The sequence below is a fragment of the Pelophylax lessonae genome (assembly GCF_965119305.1).
Source record: "Pelophylax lessonae genome assembly, chromosome: 7".
NCBI lineage: Eukaryota > Metazoa > Chordata > Amphibia > Anura > Ranidae > Pelophylax > Pelophylax lessonae.
In genome coordinates, this window is record NC_138774.1 from 277577404 (window position 1) to 277596399 (window position 18996).

Genomic DNA, 18996 nt, shown 5'->3' on the forward strand with positions numbered 1-18996 from the left:
ATTGGGGACAGTGGAAGAAGGGCAGGGTCTTTTTACATGTAGCACTACTCCTGTGGGAGCGGCTGGTTACAGATTCCCCTGGGTTACCCATAGCAACAACTTGACAATACAGAATATTCTAAGTGCTTGGCTAAGTCAGAAAACAGTCCAGGGGTTTTGTTGTTTTATTTGAGAACTGGGATAGGAGAAGGGTTGAGTGGGATACTCCAACTGAACAAACTATGCACAATTACTGGGACTTCTGATTATAGCTAGATGCGGCAAGGCCGCTGCTTCACCTTGCCACTAAAGTGAAGTAGAATTAAGCAAACTGTTCTGTACTGTGAATCACTCTTCAGGGTCCTACTTTGCACCCCCTTTTTCCCTACTCTTCAGGGTTTTAGAGAGACAGCCGTCAGCCTCCTCCTGGGACTCTGCTTCCTGCCAAAGATGCCCTGTCACATGTCCTCCCAGCTCTTATGAGCAATCCCAGGATGCACTGCAAGAGTGCCCTCCCATTGGGACTCCCACAAAAGCCAATGTGTCACTGGCTAGGTTTCCTCCACTGTCTAACAGGCTCCCCTATTGGATACAGTGGGGACATTCCCTCAGACCCAGTGAATCACACCTGGAAACATGCAACAGGCAACCTAACAGATTAGGCTCCCCTGATAAGCAGATGTAGCATAAAATGCTTTGAACCTAGCACCTAACTAGGAGGGTGCTACATACACAATGAGCAGGATTAACTTCTTAGGTTCCACAGTTCCAGGGTGAGTAAAACATGCATGCTTTACTGCATATACAGACTGATTGTATTGTTTTGGGTTTAGTAACACTTTAAATGAGACGGATACAGAAAATAGTCTTTATTGTTGGTCAAATGTGAATTAGGCAGAAGGTGTCCTTTAAACTCTTGCTATGCTGAACTGTTAGTATAGGATTTCTGATTTTCAATATATATTGATCTATCTATACCAGCCTTGCCAGTGGAGAATTCTGAGAGCACAGAGGAAGTGACGGCCATCAAAGGTTCCTCTGTGACATTCACCTGTGAAGCTCATGGGTCTCCGCTGCCCTCGCTGTCTTGGGAGAAAGATGGCGAACCTCTCAACTTACAGAGTAACCTTCTGCCCAATGGTCTGGGGACCCGGCTGTACCTGGAGTCCGTTCACACTGGGGATTCTGGTCTTTACTCCTGCATTGCTCACAATGCTGCCAGGAGAGTCAGCAAACACTTCCGCCTGATTGTTCTAGGTATGTGGGCCAAGAACGACTCGTATCTATAGGTTTCAAGAATGACTTTGCCTGCCTTACAAATGTTTTACTGTTTTGGATGATTGCCATGTGGGGACAAAAGACTTGGTGGCAGGGCTTTTTTTCTCAGAAAATAGGTGCAGGAACTCAACCACGACCCCCCCAAAACCCCCTCCCCCCCGACACATACACCCTCCAAACTGCATCAAACAATGGGTATGGTCAAATGTATTGTTTGGTGGAGTTAAACACAGATTGCAGAGTTCAGGGGTGCTCTATGTGCCGAGTTCGAGAGTGCGCTACACACAGAGTGCAGAGTTCAGGGGTGCACTACACACAAAGTGCAGAGTTCAGGGGTGCGCTACACACAGAGTGCAGAATTCAGGGGTGCACTACACACATAGTGCAGAGTTCGGGGGTGCGCTACACACAGAGTGCAGAGTTCAGGGGTGCGCTACACACAGAGTGCAGAATTCAGGGGTGCGCTACACACAGAGTGCAGAGTTCAGGGGTGCGCTACACACAGAGTGCAGAGTTCAGGGGTGCGCTACACACAGAGTGCAGAGTTCAGGGGTGCGCTACACACAGAGTGCAGAGTTCAGGGGTGCGCTACACACAGAGTGCAGAGTTCAGGGGTGCGCTACACACAGAGTGCAGAGTTCAGGGGTATGCTACACACAAAGTGCAGAGTTCAGGGGTGCGCTACACACAGCGAGCAGAGCTCAGCCTTCTTCCACAGCTGCTTACCTCTGCATCCCCCATCCACATCTCACTTTTACCCCTCTTCTTCTCTACTACCTCTCTGCTCACTGTGGGTGGCCACGCCTCTCTCACTTGTAGGGAGATCATCCAGTAGGAGTGCCAGCATCCCCACTGTACCCTGGGCACCTGCATCTCCCTTGTCGCCATCCTGCACTCAGTGGGAGCCGCTCAGGAGATCAGATCTTTGGAAGCTGTTGGGAGACAAGCTGTCACTTGTAAACACAGAAGCCAGACCCCTGTGTTTACAAGTGACAGTGGTGAGCAGGGAGCAGGGTGCCTGAGCCAAAGGTGGTGGGAGTTCCACCAAGTTCCAGCTGAAAAAAAGCCCTGCTCGGTGGTATATAAAAAGACAGATACACACTTGCATGGAGATCCTCGATGTGAACCTGAACTCTATCCCCTTACTAGCCAGAGTTACAGGTATACTTTACGGTAGAACCTTAGAATCATGATGTACTTATCTAACCAGGCTTCTGTGGCTCCTAAGGCTTGATTCACACTGGGTCGGCTTCAAAGTTGCCTGACTCTGAAGCCGCCCCATACAGTGCGAATTCAGTATGGCTTGCAATCAACTTCTTTAATAGAAGTCAATGCAAGCCCCTCCGTAGTTGCCTCCAAGTAGTGCAGGAATCTTTTTCTAAGTCGGAGCAACTTGAGTCACTCCGATTTAGAACCGTTCCATTGCACTGAATAGAGCGGGACTATGTCAAGTCGCCACAGTGTGAACCGAGCCTCAGGCCTCTTTTACCAGACCACCTATAAGAATACCTGGTACTTCAGGGTGTTAGAGAAACCCTAACACTCCCCCCACCTCCCAAAAAGGTTTTTTTTGTTTCATTTATATATATATATATATATATATATTTTTTTTTTTGTTTTGTTGTATAAGCTTTTTTGCTTAGCTATAGATCTATGTTTGTACCAGTTGGAGTCATTGATAGATCTGTGCAAGGTTCCGATAGCTATTACGGGGAACATACACTTCTTACTAGAGTTACATTCGAAATAGACAAAGAAAGTTTGTGCCTAAACTAATTCAGGAGACACAGAGGGGGGAATTTATCAAGATTGGAGCAGCCAGAATCTGGAGATGATGTGCATCACAATCAATCAGCTTTGATCTTTTTTTTTTTTTCAAAGCTTAACTGAACAAGCTAAAGATAGCAACTGATTGGTTGCCATGCAGAGCTTCTCCAGAATCTAACAGTTAGTGTGTGCTACATCAAAAAAGCAATTTTATGAAATGTACCTATGTCCTGGAAATAAATAGCAATTAAAGAACTGGACTTACAAACACAAGGCAGATGTAAAAAATTACAAAAATGTATTAAAATCCTTCAAAAGCCAGAACCGCCCAATTAGGGAGGTAAATATGCAACATATATTACATTGAGGTTGTCTATAAAAAGACTAATTAACGTCAAGAACCATTATAACTCATACATATATAATTGTACTTGACTATTCCTCTGGCATGGATAGATGCCACCACTAAAAGTGTGAGACCAGGGCCACTAGATGTGGCTCTTGCCAATTATACTCAACATGTTTCATGGGTCTTCCGCTTCTTCAGGAGTTTTTGAGGAATTATTCAGTACTCATGATGAGTGTGATAATGTACAGTTCGTCCACTATATGGACCGGGGGTGCACAGTATAGAAAAATCCATAGAGGACTCCAATGTAGAAAAATCCATAGCAGGATCCAAACAAACAAAACAATGAATATTCTTGAATCTGTACGTGGAAGATGCTAAGGGGCGTCTTGGGGGACCAAGAGACAGGTCTAAACATTCATACACTTGATTCTATGAAGTGACCTTTAGGATTCAGTAAAGGGAAGCCTCATAATAAAGATTATGGGAACCAAAATCGGTTCCTTCATAGAGCCAGGGCCCAAGAAAATATTGAGTATTGCTGACCAAAAACTCGCACCCCCAGGTTGTGACAGTGAATCTCCAGAATCTAAGTGGTCCTGTGCTGATAAATTCTCCCCAATGTCCTTCTGCTGATTGGCTCAGACTTGCATTCTGGCATTCCTTTATTGCAGCATCTATTGAATGCTCTACTGGTTGCCAGCATCCTTATTACCTGAATGAACCAGAGCCAAAAACATGCAGTGTACAGCAGCACCACCCTCTCTCCAAGCCAATGCAGACACGTAATGGAGCGTGAAATAAAGGTTGACCAGAATTATAAAGTCAGAGGTTGCAATCAACCCCTAAAGTCATTTGAGAAACTTGCTGGATCTTGCTTTGAAGGATTTAATAAAAAGAAATAGGATAAAACTAAATTCCAACTAGATATAAACACTTATTAAAAAAAATTGACATTATGTATAACCAGCACACGTATTTCTATTCCTGTTGCCATCAGCCTTGTGTAATCACAGCAGCACACAGCAGAGTGATCACTTCATCATTGCATTGCTGCCTTTTCACAATTCAATTAGAGGCTGGGGTGCATCCTGGCAGTGCCAGGACACGGTCACCCAGCGCCCAGGGCAAGGATGCCAAACTGCGCCCCCCCCCTTTCCTTAGGGTTGGGGGTCAAGGCGCCCCCCCCAGCCCTGCAATAAACCATTGTGCCCAGGGCAACCGTCCCTCCTGCCCACCCATTGTCCCGGCCCTGCGTCCTGGACCCGGCTTTATTCCTCAACTGCAGTGTAGTCTGTGGAAAGGTCCAGAACCAGACTGTTAGGAGTGTCTCAATTATAAGACTGACTGAAGAGTATTACAAATTTTTGGCACATAAATAGTACCAAAATAGATCTATATATTTCAGTTATATATACTGTAGCTATTTGCCTGGAACTCACCTTTGAGGTTGGTTGGTCTTCTAGGCTCTAGCGTAGTTGTAATTACTCCTAAGAGCATAAAGCTTATCATTTGCCATTGTTTGCTGATGTTTACACACTCCTCTTAGGTTGGTTTCATAATGGTTCTTGTTTATATTGTATGATCTAGAACCACCAAGAATCGAGGGACCTGCTATCTCAACTGAGGTCTCAGTTGCTGTGGATGAGTTGCTGGAATTGGTGTGCAATGCAGCAGGTATACCTCCACCTCAGGTCACATGGGAGAAGGATGGACAGCCTTTATCAAGTCCGGACGTAGTTACAAGGAACGGCACTGTCCTCAGGATAGAAAGGGTGAAGGTGTGTTTGCTAGTATCTCAAAAGTCCCATCTCTTCCACTTGTCTTTACTATATTTTGGCAGTTGACCTGCAAGTTGTATATGTTTTCCATGTTGTCAGTTAATAATATACATCTTTGTAAGTCAAAATGTATATATAACCACATGTTTTTCAGGTTTAGACTTGGGAGTTTAGAGTAAGGAAGGGTTAAATCCCCCATCGGTTTATTTATTTGCTATGTGTTTCCCATTGGGAGGAATTTTCTTCACTTCTTGTCCTGGGGATGCAACAACAAAATCTCTCCAAATCAAGGGAAGTTTCTTCCTTAGACAGCTGTCTCCTGAACAAGTGTACCCATTGAAAAATATACCCCGATCTTCTGTTTCAGTGACAGCTGTAAAATGTTACAATGGTAACCAGGATCAATAAAGAAGGTGAATAACCCAATAGGGGACACAGAAAGCAAAAAAAACTTGACAGGGTTTCTCACAATTTGTCTACTGACAATCATGCCTACCGAATTCCAGAAAAATAGGATTAGAGCACTTAAATATTTAACATTGCAATAATATCTGCCATTTACATGGTTACATAGTTACATAGTTAGTCAGGTTGGAAAAAGGAAGCCACTGTGTTAACTCGTTCACGTCAAAAGGCAGTTGCAAGATGATTTTGCGTTTAGGTCCCAGACCTACGACCCTTCAGTTCTACTCCCTCGTGCAGTGAATTTTCCCCCTCTGGCCAGGAGATGTACAGGCACACAGCACTCAAGCTTGGTGGAAATACATCTGATTTGTTTATTTACAGCTCACACATTTATAGGTCATTTCAGTGGGGAAAAAAACAGTTTAAACTGGTGTACAATCCATGGGTCAGTTTAACAATAGAATATATCTAATAAGACAATACATGAAAGGTTTTGTTGTCCCTAACACATTGATGTAAATGTGAGACGTCTTGTGTCTGAAGTTGCTTATTTGTGGAAGGGCTTTCCCGTCTATGCTCAGCTGTCTGATGTGTTAATATGTAAGTACTTATCAATGTATTCAGGTGTCTTCTGTAATCTATATGTAAAGTCTAATTGTTAAGTGTCCAGTAGGTATGGCTGAGATGTGTTGATGCTGTCTGAAATGGTAAGGAATGACTTGTTAATGTAATTTTTAGAGACCACATTCCATTGTGAGTTGGGCACTAGCTGAAATGTATGTCTCTGGTATCGGGGGATATCAATATTTTATTAAGCCACATTGATACAGTCTTTCACACTGCCAGAATATAATGTCCCACCTTATTTGTGTAGATAGAGGAATCCGTTGGCTGAACTAAAAAAAAAAAAATGTCTACAGCAAACTTTGCTTTGGAAGACCACAAAGAACAATGATGATATGTTAAGTACAGCAACCATTGGGCTTCAATGATAATAAGAGAGATACTGTACATTGTCATTTGTTGCTATGGGTTACTGCTTGTTTCTCCTTCTCTTATTAAAAAAAAAAGCATTTTCAGTAGATTACATTCTGTTTGCTGATATTTTGTGCTGTATTCATCTCTTTCATAGGCTGAAGATGCTGGAATCTATGTGTGTGTGGCCAGCAGCCCAGCGGGTAGAGATTCCAGGGCAACCTGGGTGCGAATGAAAGGTACGAAGTGGAATAGAATAGCGGAAGGCATTTATAAAGGTCAACACTTAGTTATATTAATATATAGAACACTATAGAGCTCATCAAATGCTTACTTGGAAACCAATTGTAATGTCCCTAAAGGGACACTACCATCTCAACAAAAGGGAAAACATTTCTCTGTGCATATAACAAAAAAGAAAGATGGTTGGACTTTAATGGTAGCATTTTATTGGTTTTGTATTTTAACATTAAAAACGTATATATTAAAAACAAGAAGGAAAAACATATCCAATGTTGGCTGTTATCCATGAATATAACATTGCCCTATCACTTGTTACATACAGTACATGGGATACACCCCATTATTCATTTACTGGATTGTGAAAATAGGAGTCAGGCAGAATTTCACTTCACGTGTTTCTCAGAATTTATTTTGATATGCTTTCTCAGGAGTGCATGGATCAATATAGGCAGATGAAGAATTGGTCACCCACCCATAGCATAGAGTGGGGGTCAGAGGGTAGGGCGATGGTTAGTCAAGTGGGAAAAGCCAAGTGCAGACCACATGACAGATATTTATGTGATTATTATCTGGTGTCAATGTATTGCATCTTACTCGTTGAGTAACAACTAAAAGTGACATGTAGGTCTTGTCATGGACATGCAATAGTGTCTGGCAGCTTACCTTCTCCTTCATGTCTGCATTAGAGGCCTGGCTCTCCTTCTGGCTACCTTTTTATCATCTCTCCTCCCTGTTTGGGTCCACCCCAGGCCATTGCAGAAAGTCTATATTAACCAGCGCACTGCAGGTGTGCTTTGCTGTTCAGCAGTGTTTGTTAGTTTGTGTTCCTGTCTGCCGTGTGCTTCATCTACCTCTCTGTGTACCGACTTTGGCTCGTCTCTGACCACTCCTGTTTGCCTGTGACCCTGACCTTTGGCCTGTCCCTTGGTTACCCTCGTCTGCCTGTTGTCCCGACCTCGGCTTACCCATCACTATCCCTTGTGTCCTGAGTGGCTGCTTCCCCTCTCTCCCTACGGAGCGTGACCCGGGGGACCCCAGGGGCCGCGACCTGGGCCCAGCTGCAGCCAAGTCCATCCTCACCACTAGAGGCTCTGGTGAACACCTGCTGGGTCTTAGATTCCACGCCCTGGGGAATCTTGGGCTCACGATTCTGTCCATCCGCAGCAGTCAGCTACTGGGTTCACTACCTTGTGGTGCACCCCTGCCTCCAACAGGGTGCAGTTGTCACCTGGCCACAGGTGACCTGACATGTCTAGACTAGCAAGCCTCCATAAAGCGCTTCAGTTTCCCATGGCAAACTTGTATTCCCTCTGTTATCCAACTGTGTAGATAAATATTGGTGTATGGACAAAAATCAAACCGTAGTATCAATTTAACTCATACTTTGCATTTTCTAGTTCCTCCCAGTGTAATTGGATCCAGTGAACCTCGCTCAGTATCTGTGTCCATTGGTGGACAGATGGTTCTGGAATGCAGAGTGGAAGGAGATCCAGCTCCAACCATTCAGTGGTTCAGAGGAGAAACACATCTTCAGGTACTTTTAATATATTTGAAGCCCACATTGGACATTGTAAGGCAGCAAAAGTAAAATCGTCAACACACTAAATTGTTAAATAATGCTTGCATAAATTGTTTAAACCCAGTTGTAACAAAATCCTTTGTAAAATTGTATAAAGTGAGGAAGGAGTTATAACCCCTTTCTTCCGGGTATTTCTTTTTAATAACTTCCTATATGGTGGACCAGACAAGAAGTAAAGGGAAACTCTGAAGATGGGATGCAAAGAGCGGTTTTAGCACTTCTTTTAATGGAGTGTGGAAGGCTTTAAACTTTTATCATTTTTGTATTGCTTTCTGCCTTCCTATTGGTATAGCCTTACAATATGTCCGAGCTAATGCACAGGAGGAGAGGAATCTGAAAACCCACCCAATTGCAACACAAACTGCAATAAAAACTTGAGAGAGGTTCTATCCTTCCCCCATTCTGTCCAAAAGTAGAAACGACATTTGAGCTGTCAGTGGGCTTTAATGTACCATGCTTTGTCTTCTGCGTAGTATTAACACAGTAATAATTAACACGTGCAGTCAGCATGAATTCAACTAAAGCAGATAGGAACAAAGTAGCATTAACCAGAAGGTACTCTTGGACCTGGCTGAAAGCCAGTACAGTAAGAGTGGGCAGTACCATAACCATAGAACATTTATTATTTATTTCATTTCTTTTCTGGCAACATCTTGACATTTGTGGGTAAGTCCACCAAAAGACCCAGCTTTTTTTTTTCAAAAGGGCACTATTATTTTCATTATTCATGATGTCTAAATTAGGGATAGACCAATATGTTTTTTTCAGGGTCGATATCGATATTTTGGTCACAACGTATCGGTATCGGCTGCTATGGGCCGATATTTTTGTACATTTAAAGTTTTGAAAAACAAAGTAAATTTTTGACACAAATCTGGTACGGAACACGTTAATTTTTGTTTAATGTTTAATGGCTGGCTTGCTGGCACCCTGTGGTGGGTGGCTTGCTGGCACCCTGTGGTGGGTGGCTGGCTGGCTGGCACCCTGTGGTGGGTGGCTGGCTGGCACCCTGTGGTGGGTGGGTGGCTGGCTGGCTGGCTGGCACCCTGTGGTGGGTGGCTGGCTGGCTGGCACCCTGTGGTGGGTGGCTGCCTTGCTGGCACCCTGTAGTGGATGGTTGGCTGGCTGGCACCCTGTGGTGTGTGACTGGCTGTCTGGCACCCTGTGGTGGGTGGGTAGGTGGGTGGCTGGCTGTCTGGCACCCTGTGGTGGGTGGCTGGCTGGCACCTTGTGGTAGGTGGATGACTGGTACAGGGGCTGTGGGTGGCTGGCTGGTACAGGGCCTGTGGGCAGCTGGCTGGTACAGGGCCTGTGGGTGGCTGGTACAGGGCCCGTGGGTGGCTGGCTGTCTGACACCCTGTCTGTGGGTGGCTGGTTGTCTGGCACCCTGTGGTGGGTGGGTGACAGGCACAGGGGCTGTGGGTGACTGGCTGGTACAGGGCCTGTGGATGTGGGTGGCTGGCTGGCACCGGGCTGCTGTGGATGGGTGTATGGCTGTGATACACTCCCGTGAGACTAGTCCCAACTCCAGGCGAGGCTGTCCAAGGCGAGGGAGGCGGCCTAAGAAGGCAGAATGATGTCACAAAAATATCGGCAATATCGGCCAGTTCCGGGGCCGATACCGATATATCGGGGAAAGTGCATATAGGCCCCCGATATATCGGCCTTGCCAATAATCGCTCTATCCCTAGTCTAAATACAGCTCTGGCTAAAATCTCGGTACTCATGCATAGGTCCACATCTGTAACATATTTTTTTTTTCCAATCATTTTTATTATTTTTTATTTTAGACATTTCTTATACAATACCAACAATCGTGCAATCCAATCTCTCAGTAACAATTAAGGCCTCATGCACACAGGGCGTTTTTACAGCTGCTTTTTGGAGTGTCAGACGTTTTGTTTTTTTTTTGCAGCTTAAATGTTATTATGTGGCCTCATGCACACGCAGACGTTTTGAAGCTGTAAGTGGCATAGGCATTTTCAAGCTGCAAAATAAAACCCAGGGCCAGTGCGTTCTGAGGAATGACGTAACAGCTGTAAAAACGTCTAAAGGCTGCTAAACGCGGCTTAATCCCGCATACAGCGTCAAGATGCATCAGGGGTTTATTTTTTTGACATGTCAAAATCAATGGTTCCCTATGAGAGCCCATTGATTTAAATGGAAGTCGCATCCAAGTTGGATCATTAATGATTCAACTTGTGCTCTGAGGATCTTAAAGGAGAACTCCACACCAAAATGGAAGAAAAAAAAACGGTGTGGGGTGCACCTCACAGGTGTGGCATATCAGGATGCTGATTATACAGTATGTTTATTTGCACAGGTGTGCCTTAGGCTGGCCACAATAAAGGCCACTCTAAAATTTGCAGTTTTACTGTATTGGGGGTGTCCGAAAACCAGTCAGTATCTGGTGTGACCACCATTTGCCTCACGCAGTGCAACACGTCTCCTTGGCATAGAGTCGATCAGGTTGGTGATTGTGGCCTGTGGAATGTTGGTCCACTCCTCTTCAATGGCTGTGCAAAGTTGCTGGATATTGGCAGGACCTGGAACACGCTGTCGTATACGCTGATCCAGAGCATCCCAAACATGCTCAATGGGTGACATGTCCGGTGAGTATGCTGGCCATGCAAGAACTGGGATGTTTTCAGCTTCCAGGAATTGTGTACAGATCCTTGCCACATGGGGCCATGCATTATCATGCTGCAACCTGAGGTGATGGTCGTGGATGAATGGCACAACAATGGGCCTCAGGATCTCGTCAATGTATCTCTGTGCATTCAAAATGCCATCAATAAAATGCACCTATGTTCGTTGTCCATAACATAGGCCTGCCTTTGCCATAACCCCACCGCCACCATGGGCCACTCCATCCACAAGGTTGACATTGGCAAACCACTCACCCACACGATACCATACACGCTGTCTGCCATCTGCCCTGTACAGTGAAAACCGGGATTCATCTGTGAAGAGAACACCTCTCCAAAGTGCCAGATACCATCGAATGTGAGCATTTACCCACTCAAGTCGGTTACGACGACAAACTGCAGTCAGGTCGAGACCCCGATGAGGACAATAAGCATGCAGATGAGCTTCCCTGAGATGGTTTCTGACAGTTTGGGCAGAAATTCTTTGGTTGCAGCAGCTGTCCGGGTGGCTGGTCTTAGATGATCTTGGAGGTGAAGATGCTGGATGTGGAGGTCCTGGGCTGGTGTGGTTACACGTGGTTTGTGGTTGTGAGGCCAGTTTGATGTTCCGCCAAATTCTCTGAAACGCCTTTGGAGACGGCTTATGGTAGAGAAATAAACATTCAATTCACGGGCAACAGCTCTGGTGGACATTCCTGCAGTCAGCATGCCAATTGCACGCTCCCTCAAAACTTGGGACATCTGTGACATTGTGCTGTGTGATAAAACTGCATATTTTAGAGTGGCCTTTTATTGTGGCCAGCCTAAGGCACACCTGTGCAATAATCATGCTGTCTAATCAGCATCTTGATATGCCTCACCTGTGAGGTGGATGGATTATCTCGGCAAAGGAGAAGTGCTCACTAACACAGATTTGTGAACAATATTTGAGAGAAATCGGCCTTTTGTGTACATAGAAAAAGTCTTAGATACTTGAGTTCAGCTCATGAAAAATGGGGGCAAAAACAAAAGTGTTGCGTTTTTAATTTTGATCAGTGTAGTTGAAGTAGAGAAACTGGAACCTCTTTAACTGAATATATACCTGTAATATGATTAAAGCTGTAATATGATTAAAGCACAACATTTTATTTTGTTCTTATTTATTTTTTAGATTTCAATATTTTTATTAATTTTTGTAAGAAAGAAGTCTTTTTTTTTTTTTAGATTTCAATTTCAATATTTTTATTAATTTTTGTAAGAAAGAAGTCCTTATTTATTTTTTAATTTGCATTTTGTACAGACTGACAGGAGAGTCCAAGTTTTGTCTAAAGGCCGATATATACAGATCCACAGCCTGCAGGCTTCAGATAGCGGGGAATACACCTGCATAGCCATAAATCCAATTGGCCAGACCAGCCTGACATTTATTGTAGAGATACAAGGTAAGTAAACAGAAAGTATTGGTTATCTGTAACGCCTGTTGTTTCCTGGTGTCTGGTGATCACACGATATCCTGTATTATAGTTGCACCTTCAATCATGCCTGGACCCTCCGTAGTCAGCTCACCGGTTAACCAGACCGCGGTTTTGCCTTGCTGGGCAGAAGGGCATCCAAAACCAGCTACAACATGGAGGAAAGATGGCACTCAGCTCTCTTTGGAAATGTCCAGGTATTGTTTTCATTTTGGTGAGGTTGAAAAAAGACACCAGTCCATCCAGTTCAACCTTTGATGAGTGTATGTTATATCAATAGTACATCGTATACCCCTGTATGTTGGGGTCCTTAACATGCCCATCTAATAGTTTTGTAAAACTATCGACACTCCCTGCTGATACCACTGCTTGTGGAAGAGAACTCCACATTCTTACCGCTTTGATAGTAAAGAACCCTCTATGTAGTTTAAGGTTAAACCGCATCTCTTCCAATTTTAGTAACCACCATTCCATCCAGTTCAACCTTTGATGAGTGTGTGTGTTATGTCAATAGTACATTGTATACCCCTGTATGTTGTGGTCGTTAACATGCCCATCTAATAGTTTTTTAAAACTATCGACACTCCCTGCTGATACCACTGGTTGTGGAAGAGAACTCCACATTCTTACCGCTCTGATAGTAAAGAACCCTCTACGTAGTTTAAGGTTAAACCGCATCTCTTCCAATTTTAGTAAATGGCCACGTGTCTTTTTAAATTCCCTTTTACTGAAAAGTTTTTTCCATATGCTAGGGTCACCAGTACAGTATTTGTACATTGATATTCCCTCTAAAGCGTCTTCTCTCCAGAAAGAATAAGTTCCATGCTTGTAGTCTTACCCTATAGCTGAGATCCTCTAGTCCCTTTATTAGCTTTGTTGCCCTTCTCTGGACTCTCTCCAGTTCCAGAATATCCTTCCTGAGGACTGGTGCCCAGAACTGGGTGGCATACCCAAGATGTGGCCAGACCAGAGTCTTGTAGAGTGGGAGAATTATTATTTTATCTCTGGAGTAAATCCCCTATTTAAAGCATGCCAATATTCTATTGGCTTTGCTTGAGCAACTTGACATTGCATGCCATTGCTGAGCCTGTCATCTACTAGGACCCCCAGGTCCTTTTCCATCCTAGATTCCCCCAGAGGTTCTTTCCCTAGCGATTAACTTGCATTCATATTTTTGGCACCCAAATGCCTTACATTTTTCAACATTAAACCTCATTAGCCATGTAGTTGCCCACCCCATTATTTCGTTTAGGTCTTCTTCTAAGGTTTCCCCATCCTGTATGGAATTTATACCTGTTTTTCTTTTTCATTAAAAAGAAAAAAGGTAATTGACTTTCACTTCTTCCAGACTAGAGTTCCTCGAAGGTGGATCCCTACGCATCCCACAAGTTCTCCTACAGGATTCCGGATACTACCTGTGTACAGTCACAAACTCTGCTGGAATGGCTCGGCGTGGTATCGAGCTAAGGGTTTTTGGTAAGCTTCCATATTTATCTAGTAAAACTGATATTAAGTTCTTTACACTTTGGTTGAACCTGACCAAATGTTTTTGGATACAAAGCAAAAACCTATGTTAGGATATAGTGCTGGATGGTTTGGACTGCAGTGATAAAAACCTAACCACCCTGTTGAGGGGAGAGCACAGCTATCAGTGATGCCATATGATGAATGTACCTCAAAAGTCCAAACATGCATTGATATTCAAATGCATAAAGTGCAATGAAATGAGGTGCAAATACCAAGCATATCCACCAACGTATTGGGGCCATGCCGGACCCCTCTATCAAGGTGACAGACATGTTATTCAAAGAGTGAAAAAATATCTTCTAATGGAAGTAAACAAAGTCTTCTTTATTTTATTTGCAAATGTGTTTGAGCATTTTTCATACATGCTACAGCCTTCTTGAGCATGCCAAGTAATGTGCTGGCCAGTATAAAATGTGGTGCTAATTCAATTTGTCTTGACAGTTAATGGTGGCTTCTCAGAGTGGCAGGAGTGGGGCCCGTGTACTAGAACATGTGGTCAGGGAGTACAAGAGAGGATCCGGTCATGTAACAACCCCCCTCCCGCAAATGGGGGAAGACCATGCATGGGCAGGGATGTGGATGTGAGAGCATGCAACTTACCACCCTGCCCAGGTAACATTTTTTTTACATTCTAAAACTGTATGACTGCAAAGAAAGTTGGTATTGCTATAGTTGATTCCTTGCATTCTTCTTCCTTAGTGGATGGAGGATGGACAGGCTGGAGCAGCTGGTCACAGTGTTCAGCAACCTGTGGTGAAGGGAGCCGCAAACGCACTCGTTCCTGCTTCTCTCCTCCTCCCCAAAATGGTGGCAGATCCTGTGTCGGGAAGGACACAGAGGCAGAGCCATGTCAGCTACCCCAATGTCGAGGTAAGTCTTCCATAGTCAAAGGTTTTTTATTATGGGAAAATATGTAACTGATGATCACCTTTGCTCGTGTATGGGGTGTTGCAGAGTGTGATTACTGGGTGCAGCGGAGTCCATTCAGATCAGACATTGTGGAGTAACAGGAACCTGCTTCTTTATTGGAACACAACACAGAAATCAAAGATGTCACCTCATTGTAATAAGAACAAGAGAACAGGAAGAGATAACCAACAAGTTCAGTACAGTGTACAGGAAATTACAACACATCATAGAAATGCATAGCATATCACTGAGCATTAGCGACATCTTGTGTCCTATTTGTGAACTGCAGTTAATCTACTAAATTGAAAGCTGTTGTATCTCCAACATGGGGTTCTCGGTACCATTACCCTTTATGACTGGGTAATTCTGGTCAAGGGCCAATCATCCAACCAATATTTAGCCCTCTGGCTTTATCTAATGGCCATCCTAAAAACTGATATCCACCAAATCTTTGTTTTACTTTTGGAACTACTTGGCAAAATTAGATCCTTCTGTAGGAGTCTCATTGCTTTCTCTGAGCTTGTACGACAGGTTTCTAATCAGTTCTTTTCCTTTAGAATGGTAAATAAAGGGAGAGGGTTTTACTGGGACAGGAAGAGATAGAGAGCAATACCTGAGCTTGTATTGGCCATACTTATGTCATTCTGATCACTTAAATGATTGTCACAGATCTCTATAATTTAATTTTCAGTTTTATGATGTTTGAAAAATTCTAGTAAACCAATTGGTGTTTGAAGCAGTTGATCTATTTTGTAAATGTTGTTTACTCTTTGCAATCAAAGGTTTGACTCTGGAAGTGATCAGATTGATACAGGTGAACTTTGTGTTGTAGTTCAATTCTCCTGCGCTCAAGTGCAATATATGGGAAGAGAGAGGAAAGTTTCCAACAGGTTTGGATAGGTATGATGTCTGAAGGTCTTGCTGCCAACTCGGGACCAAGGGTATCTGATACAAACTGGAAAAAAAAAACAAAAAGAAGGGCGCACCAACCTAGTGCATTACCACTAAAACCATTTATTAAAATACTAAAATGCATAAAATATACTCACAAGCAAGGTGTGAATAATACACACATATAGATAAATCAGTCAATCAATAGTCTCCAAAGTAGCCAGGCACTGCGTGATGCTGGATGGCATGCAGCGAACCACATAGAGCTGCTGTGGCTGGGCTGAGGCGTTTCGAGGGCGAACCCCCTTCCTCAGAGCCAAGAATTGCTGCTCCATTGTGTTGTATCGGATGATCGCTACAGTCTTCTAATTATTTGGGAATGAATTGAATAATCAAGCCAATGAAAAATCAATGTGTGTATGGCCAATATTAGATTAATAAAGATTTATATCTGACTATAGAGGGTAAATGCACATTTGAGTATTTTTACTTGTGAAGGCTTCATGTTTTGGAATATATTTTATAGTTTGTAAAAGATTTTTCTTTCTCCAAGCGGTTGCCACTCGTGTCCGTGCCAGCCTCATTGGCATTATCAATGATCAGGATTTCGGACTATCTTCGCTTAGTGCCAATATGACGGAGAACAGCCGTTCCGGGACTACCATGATTACCAGCACCATTGAAAACATCCCTCCTTCTATAGGTATGTGCAAACCTCATTTTATGTTGTGTGATGGCTTCACCTGCAGCAGGGGCTGACTGGCAACTTTCAGCCCAGGGGGCAAGTACAAACCAGAGGCCAGGGGGGGGGGGGTTGTTTGGAGCCCCCCATTCCAGGCTGAAGCTCCGCTCCAGGTACTCTCTATTCTCTCGCCGAATCCAGGTTTCTGACATGGCCACCGGGGGGGGGGGGGGGGGGTTGTTTGGAGCTGGGACATCTCAGTCGGGGCTGTTTAGGGGAGGAGAGTCTCCAGTGGGTATGGAAGATTATACAGTCTGCATTAAAGCTGAATTCTAGGAACATGTAAAAGACACAAAGGAATGTAGCTATGTATTCATTATTATATCACTAAATATATTTTTTTTAAAAAGCAGTACAAAAACCTGAATTTGACTTGGTATCCGCCTCTTGCAGTCCTTATACAGCAGAGTTCAGAATGGGAGAAGGAGAAGCAGCACTAGAAAGAAAGTGACAGGGAGATTAGCTCAATAATCTGCTGCTTCTCAATTATTATCCAATCACAGACTAGGGGAGGGACAAAACCTGCAAATGTTCCTGAACCGCAGCAGAGAAAAATCAGATCTGCTGCCCTGCCTTTCACGGCTGTGCTGTATGGCAGGGCCGCTGACAGGGGGGGCACTAATCCTCCTCTAAGGGGCCCAGGCACACAGGGGGGCCCCAACAGCATGGGGAAATGGTGCGGTCGGGCAGAGGGGCAAGTACAGAAGGAGGCCCTGTGCGGCTCTCTGCAGCAGCTGAAAGCCAGTTTCTCCTCCTCGTTCCAGCTTTCAGCTGCTGCAGGGAGAGACACAGACACAGGGCATCGTTCATGTAATTGCTTCTCTGACACTGATCCCCCTCCCTGTTCTGCCTGCTTCTGACCCCCCGCAGCCCTGCAGGCTTCCCTGTCCCGTAAAAAAAAATAACAAATTGTAAAAAAAAAAATAATAATAATAATTAAACATTGTAATAAATAATTGAAAAAAAAATTGTAAAATAAAATAATTTTAAACATTTTTAAAAAATGTATATATATTTTTTTATATATAAAAAACAATTAAGGGCTAATTTACACAAGTTCTCTGTTATGTTTGTGTCCGCTAATGATAATTTTAGTGTATTTTTGGTGAAAATATTGTCTTGATATATTTGGGGGGGGGGGGGGGCTGCCAGGTAGGCTGTACGAGGCCCCGTAATTTCTAACAGCAGCCCTGGTGCCCTGGTGGTGTGCATATCTGAGGACTGGATGGACAGAAATTCAAATCCATTGACAAGTAAAACATCTTCTCCCTTATGAATATCAGTATTTAGCTGTTTGCTTGCAGTTCAGCTTTAATATAAGTTCTATATGTGGAACGGTAATTGTGGATATTAGTATCAATTCAGTAAGCTATAGCAATCATTTCTGCCATAATGACCATTGTTGACAACCAATTAGAGAAGAACAAAACAGTCACATGGCTAAAAATACCAATTACGGTAAATATCACATGCATTAATGCTTTGAATTGACCCCATTGTGTATTTTGCTTTCCCTGACAGGTCCCCTGATGAGAGTGCTTGTGTCTATGATTGCCCCCCTTTACTGGTCTGGAGCTTTCCCCCATGATGGCACGACCAATGGTTTCTCCTTGACTAATGGTGTCTTCCGCAAAGAGTCTCAGGTGGAGTTTGCAACAGGTGAGCCACAATTGTCAAGTACTAATGAGCAGCAACTAGTACTAACCAATCAAAACGATTCAAATATGTGAAATAAGTGAATTAATTAAAAATGAAAATAAAGAGTCCATATGTAAGTGGTGTTCTAGTGCAGAAAATGCAAGACATTGATGGATCCCTTCACCAAAATCAGGGCTGGCCCAAGACATTGATGGATCCCTTCACCACAATCAGGGCTGGCCCAAGACATTGATGGATCCCTTCACCACAATCAGGGCTGGTATAAGACATTGATGGATCCCTTCACCACAATCAGGGCTGGTATAAGACATTGATGGATCCCTTCACCAAAATCAGGGCTGGCCCAAGACATTGATGAATCCCTTCACCACAATCAGGGCTGGCCCAAGACATTGATGGATCCCTTCACCACAATCAGGGCTGGCCCAAGACATTGATGGATCCCTTCACCACAATCAGGGCTGGCCCAAGACATTGATGGATGACTTCACCACAATCAGGGCTGGCACAAGACATTTATGGATCCCTTCACCACAATCAGGGCTGGCCCAAGACATTGATGGATGCCTTCACCAAAATTAGGGCTGGCCCAAGACATTGATGGATCCCTTCACCAAAATCAGGGCTGGCCCAAGACATTGATAGATCCCTTCACCACAATCAGGGCTGGCCCAAGACATTGATGGATCCCTTCACCAAAATCAGGGCTGGCCCAAGACATTGATGGATCCCTTCACCACAATCAGGGCTGGACCAAGACATTGATAGATCCCTTCACCACAATCAGGGCTAGCCCAAGACATTGATGGATCC

General features: G+C 43.9%; 1 protein-coding gene across 1 annotated transcript in view; it reads left to right on the forward strand.

Moving 5' to 3' along the window:
• HMCN2 (hemicentin 2) overlaps positions 1–18996 on the forward strand; it is a 377259-nt gene that overhangs the window by 322247 nt on the left and 36016 nt on the right. Inside the window, exons 68-78 of the mRNA XM_082263033.1 lie at positions 961–1236; positions 4964–5154; positions 6692–6773; positions 8175–8311; positions 12284–12425; positions 12508–12652; positions 13804–13931; positions 14424–14594; positions 14682–14852; positions 16336–16485; positions 18046–18183. Of these exons, the coding sequence (XP_082119159.1) occupies positions 961–1236; positions 4964–5154; positions 6692–6773; positions 8175–8311; positions 12284–12425; positions 12508–12652; positions 13804–13931; positions 14424–14594; positions 14682–14852; positions 16336–16485; positions 18046–18183 (1731 nt within the window). The remainder of the gene's footprint in view (positions 1–960; positions 1237–4963; positions 5155–6691; positions 6774–8174; positions 8312–12283; positions 12426–12507; positions 12653–13803; positions 13932–14423; positions 14595–14681; positions 14853–16335; positions 16486–18045; positions 18184–18996) is intronic.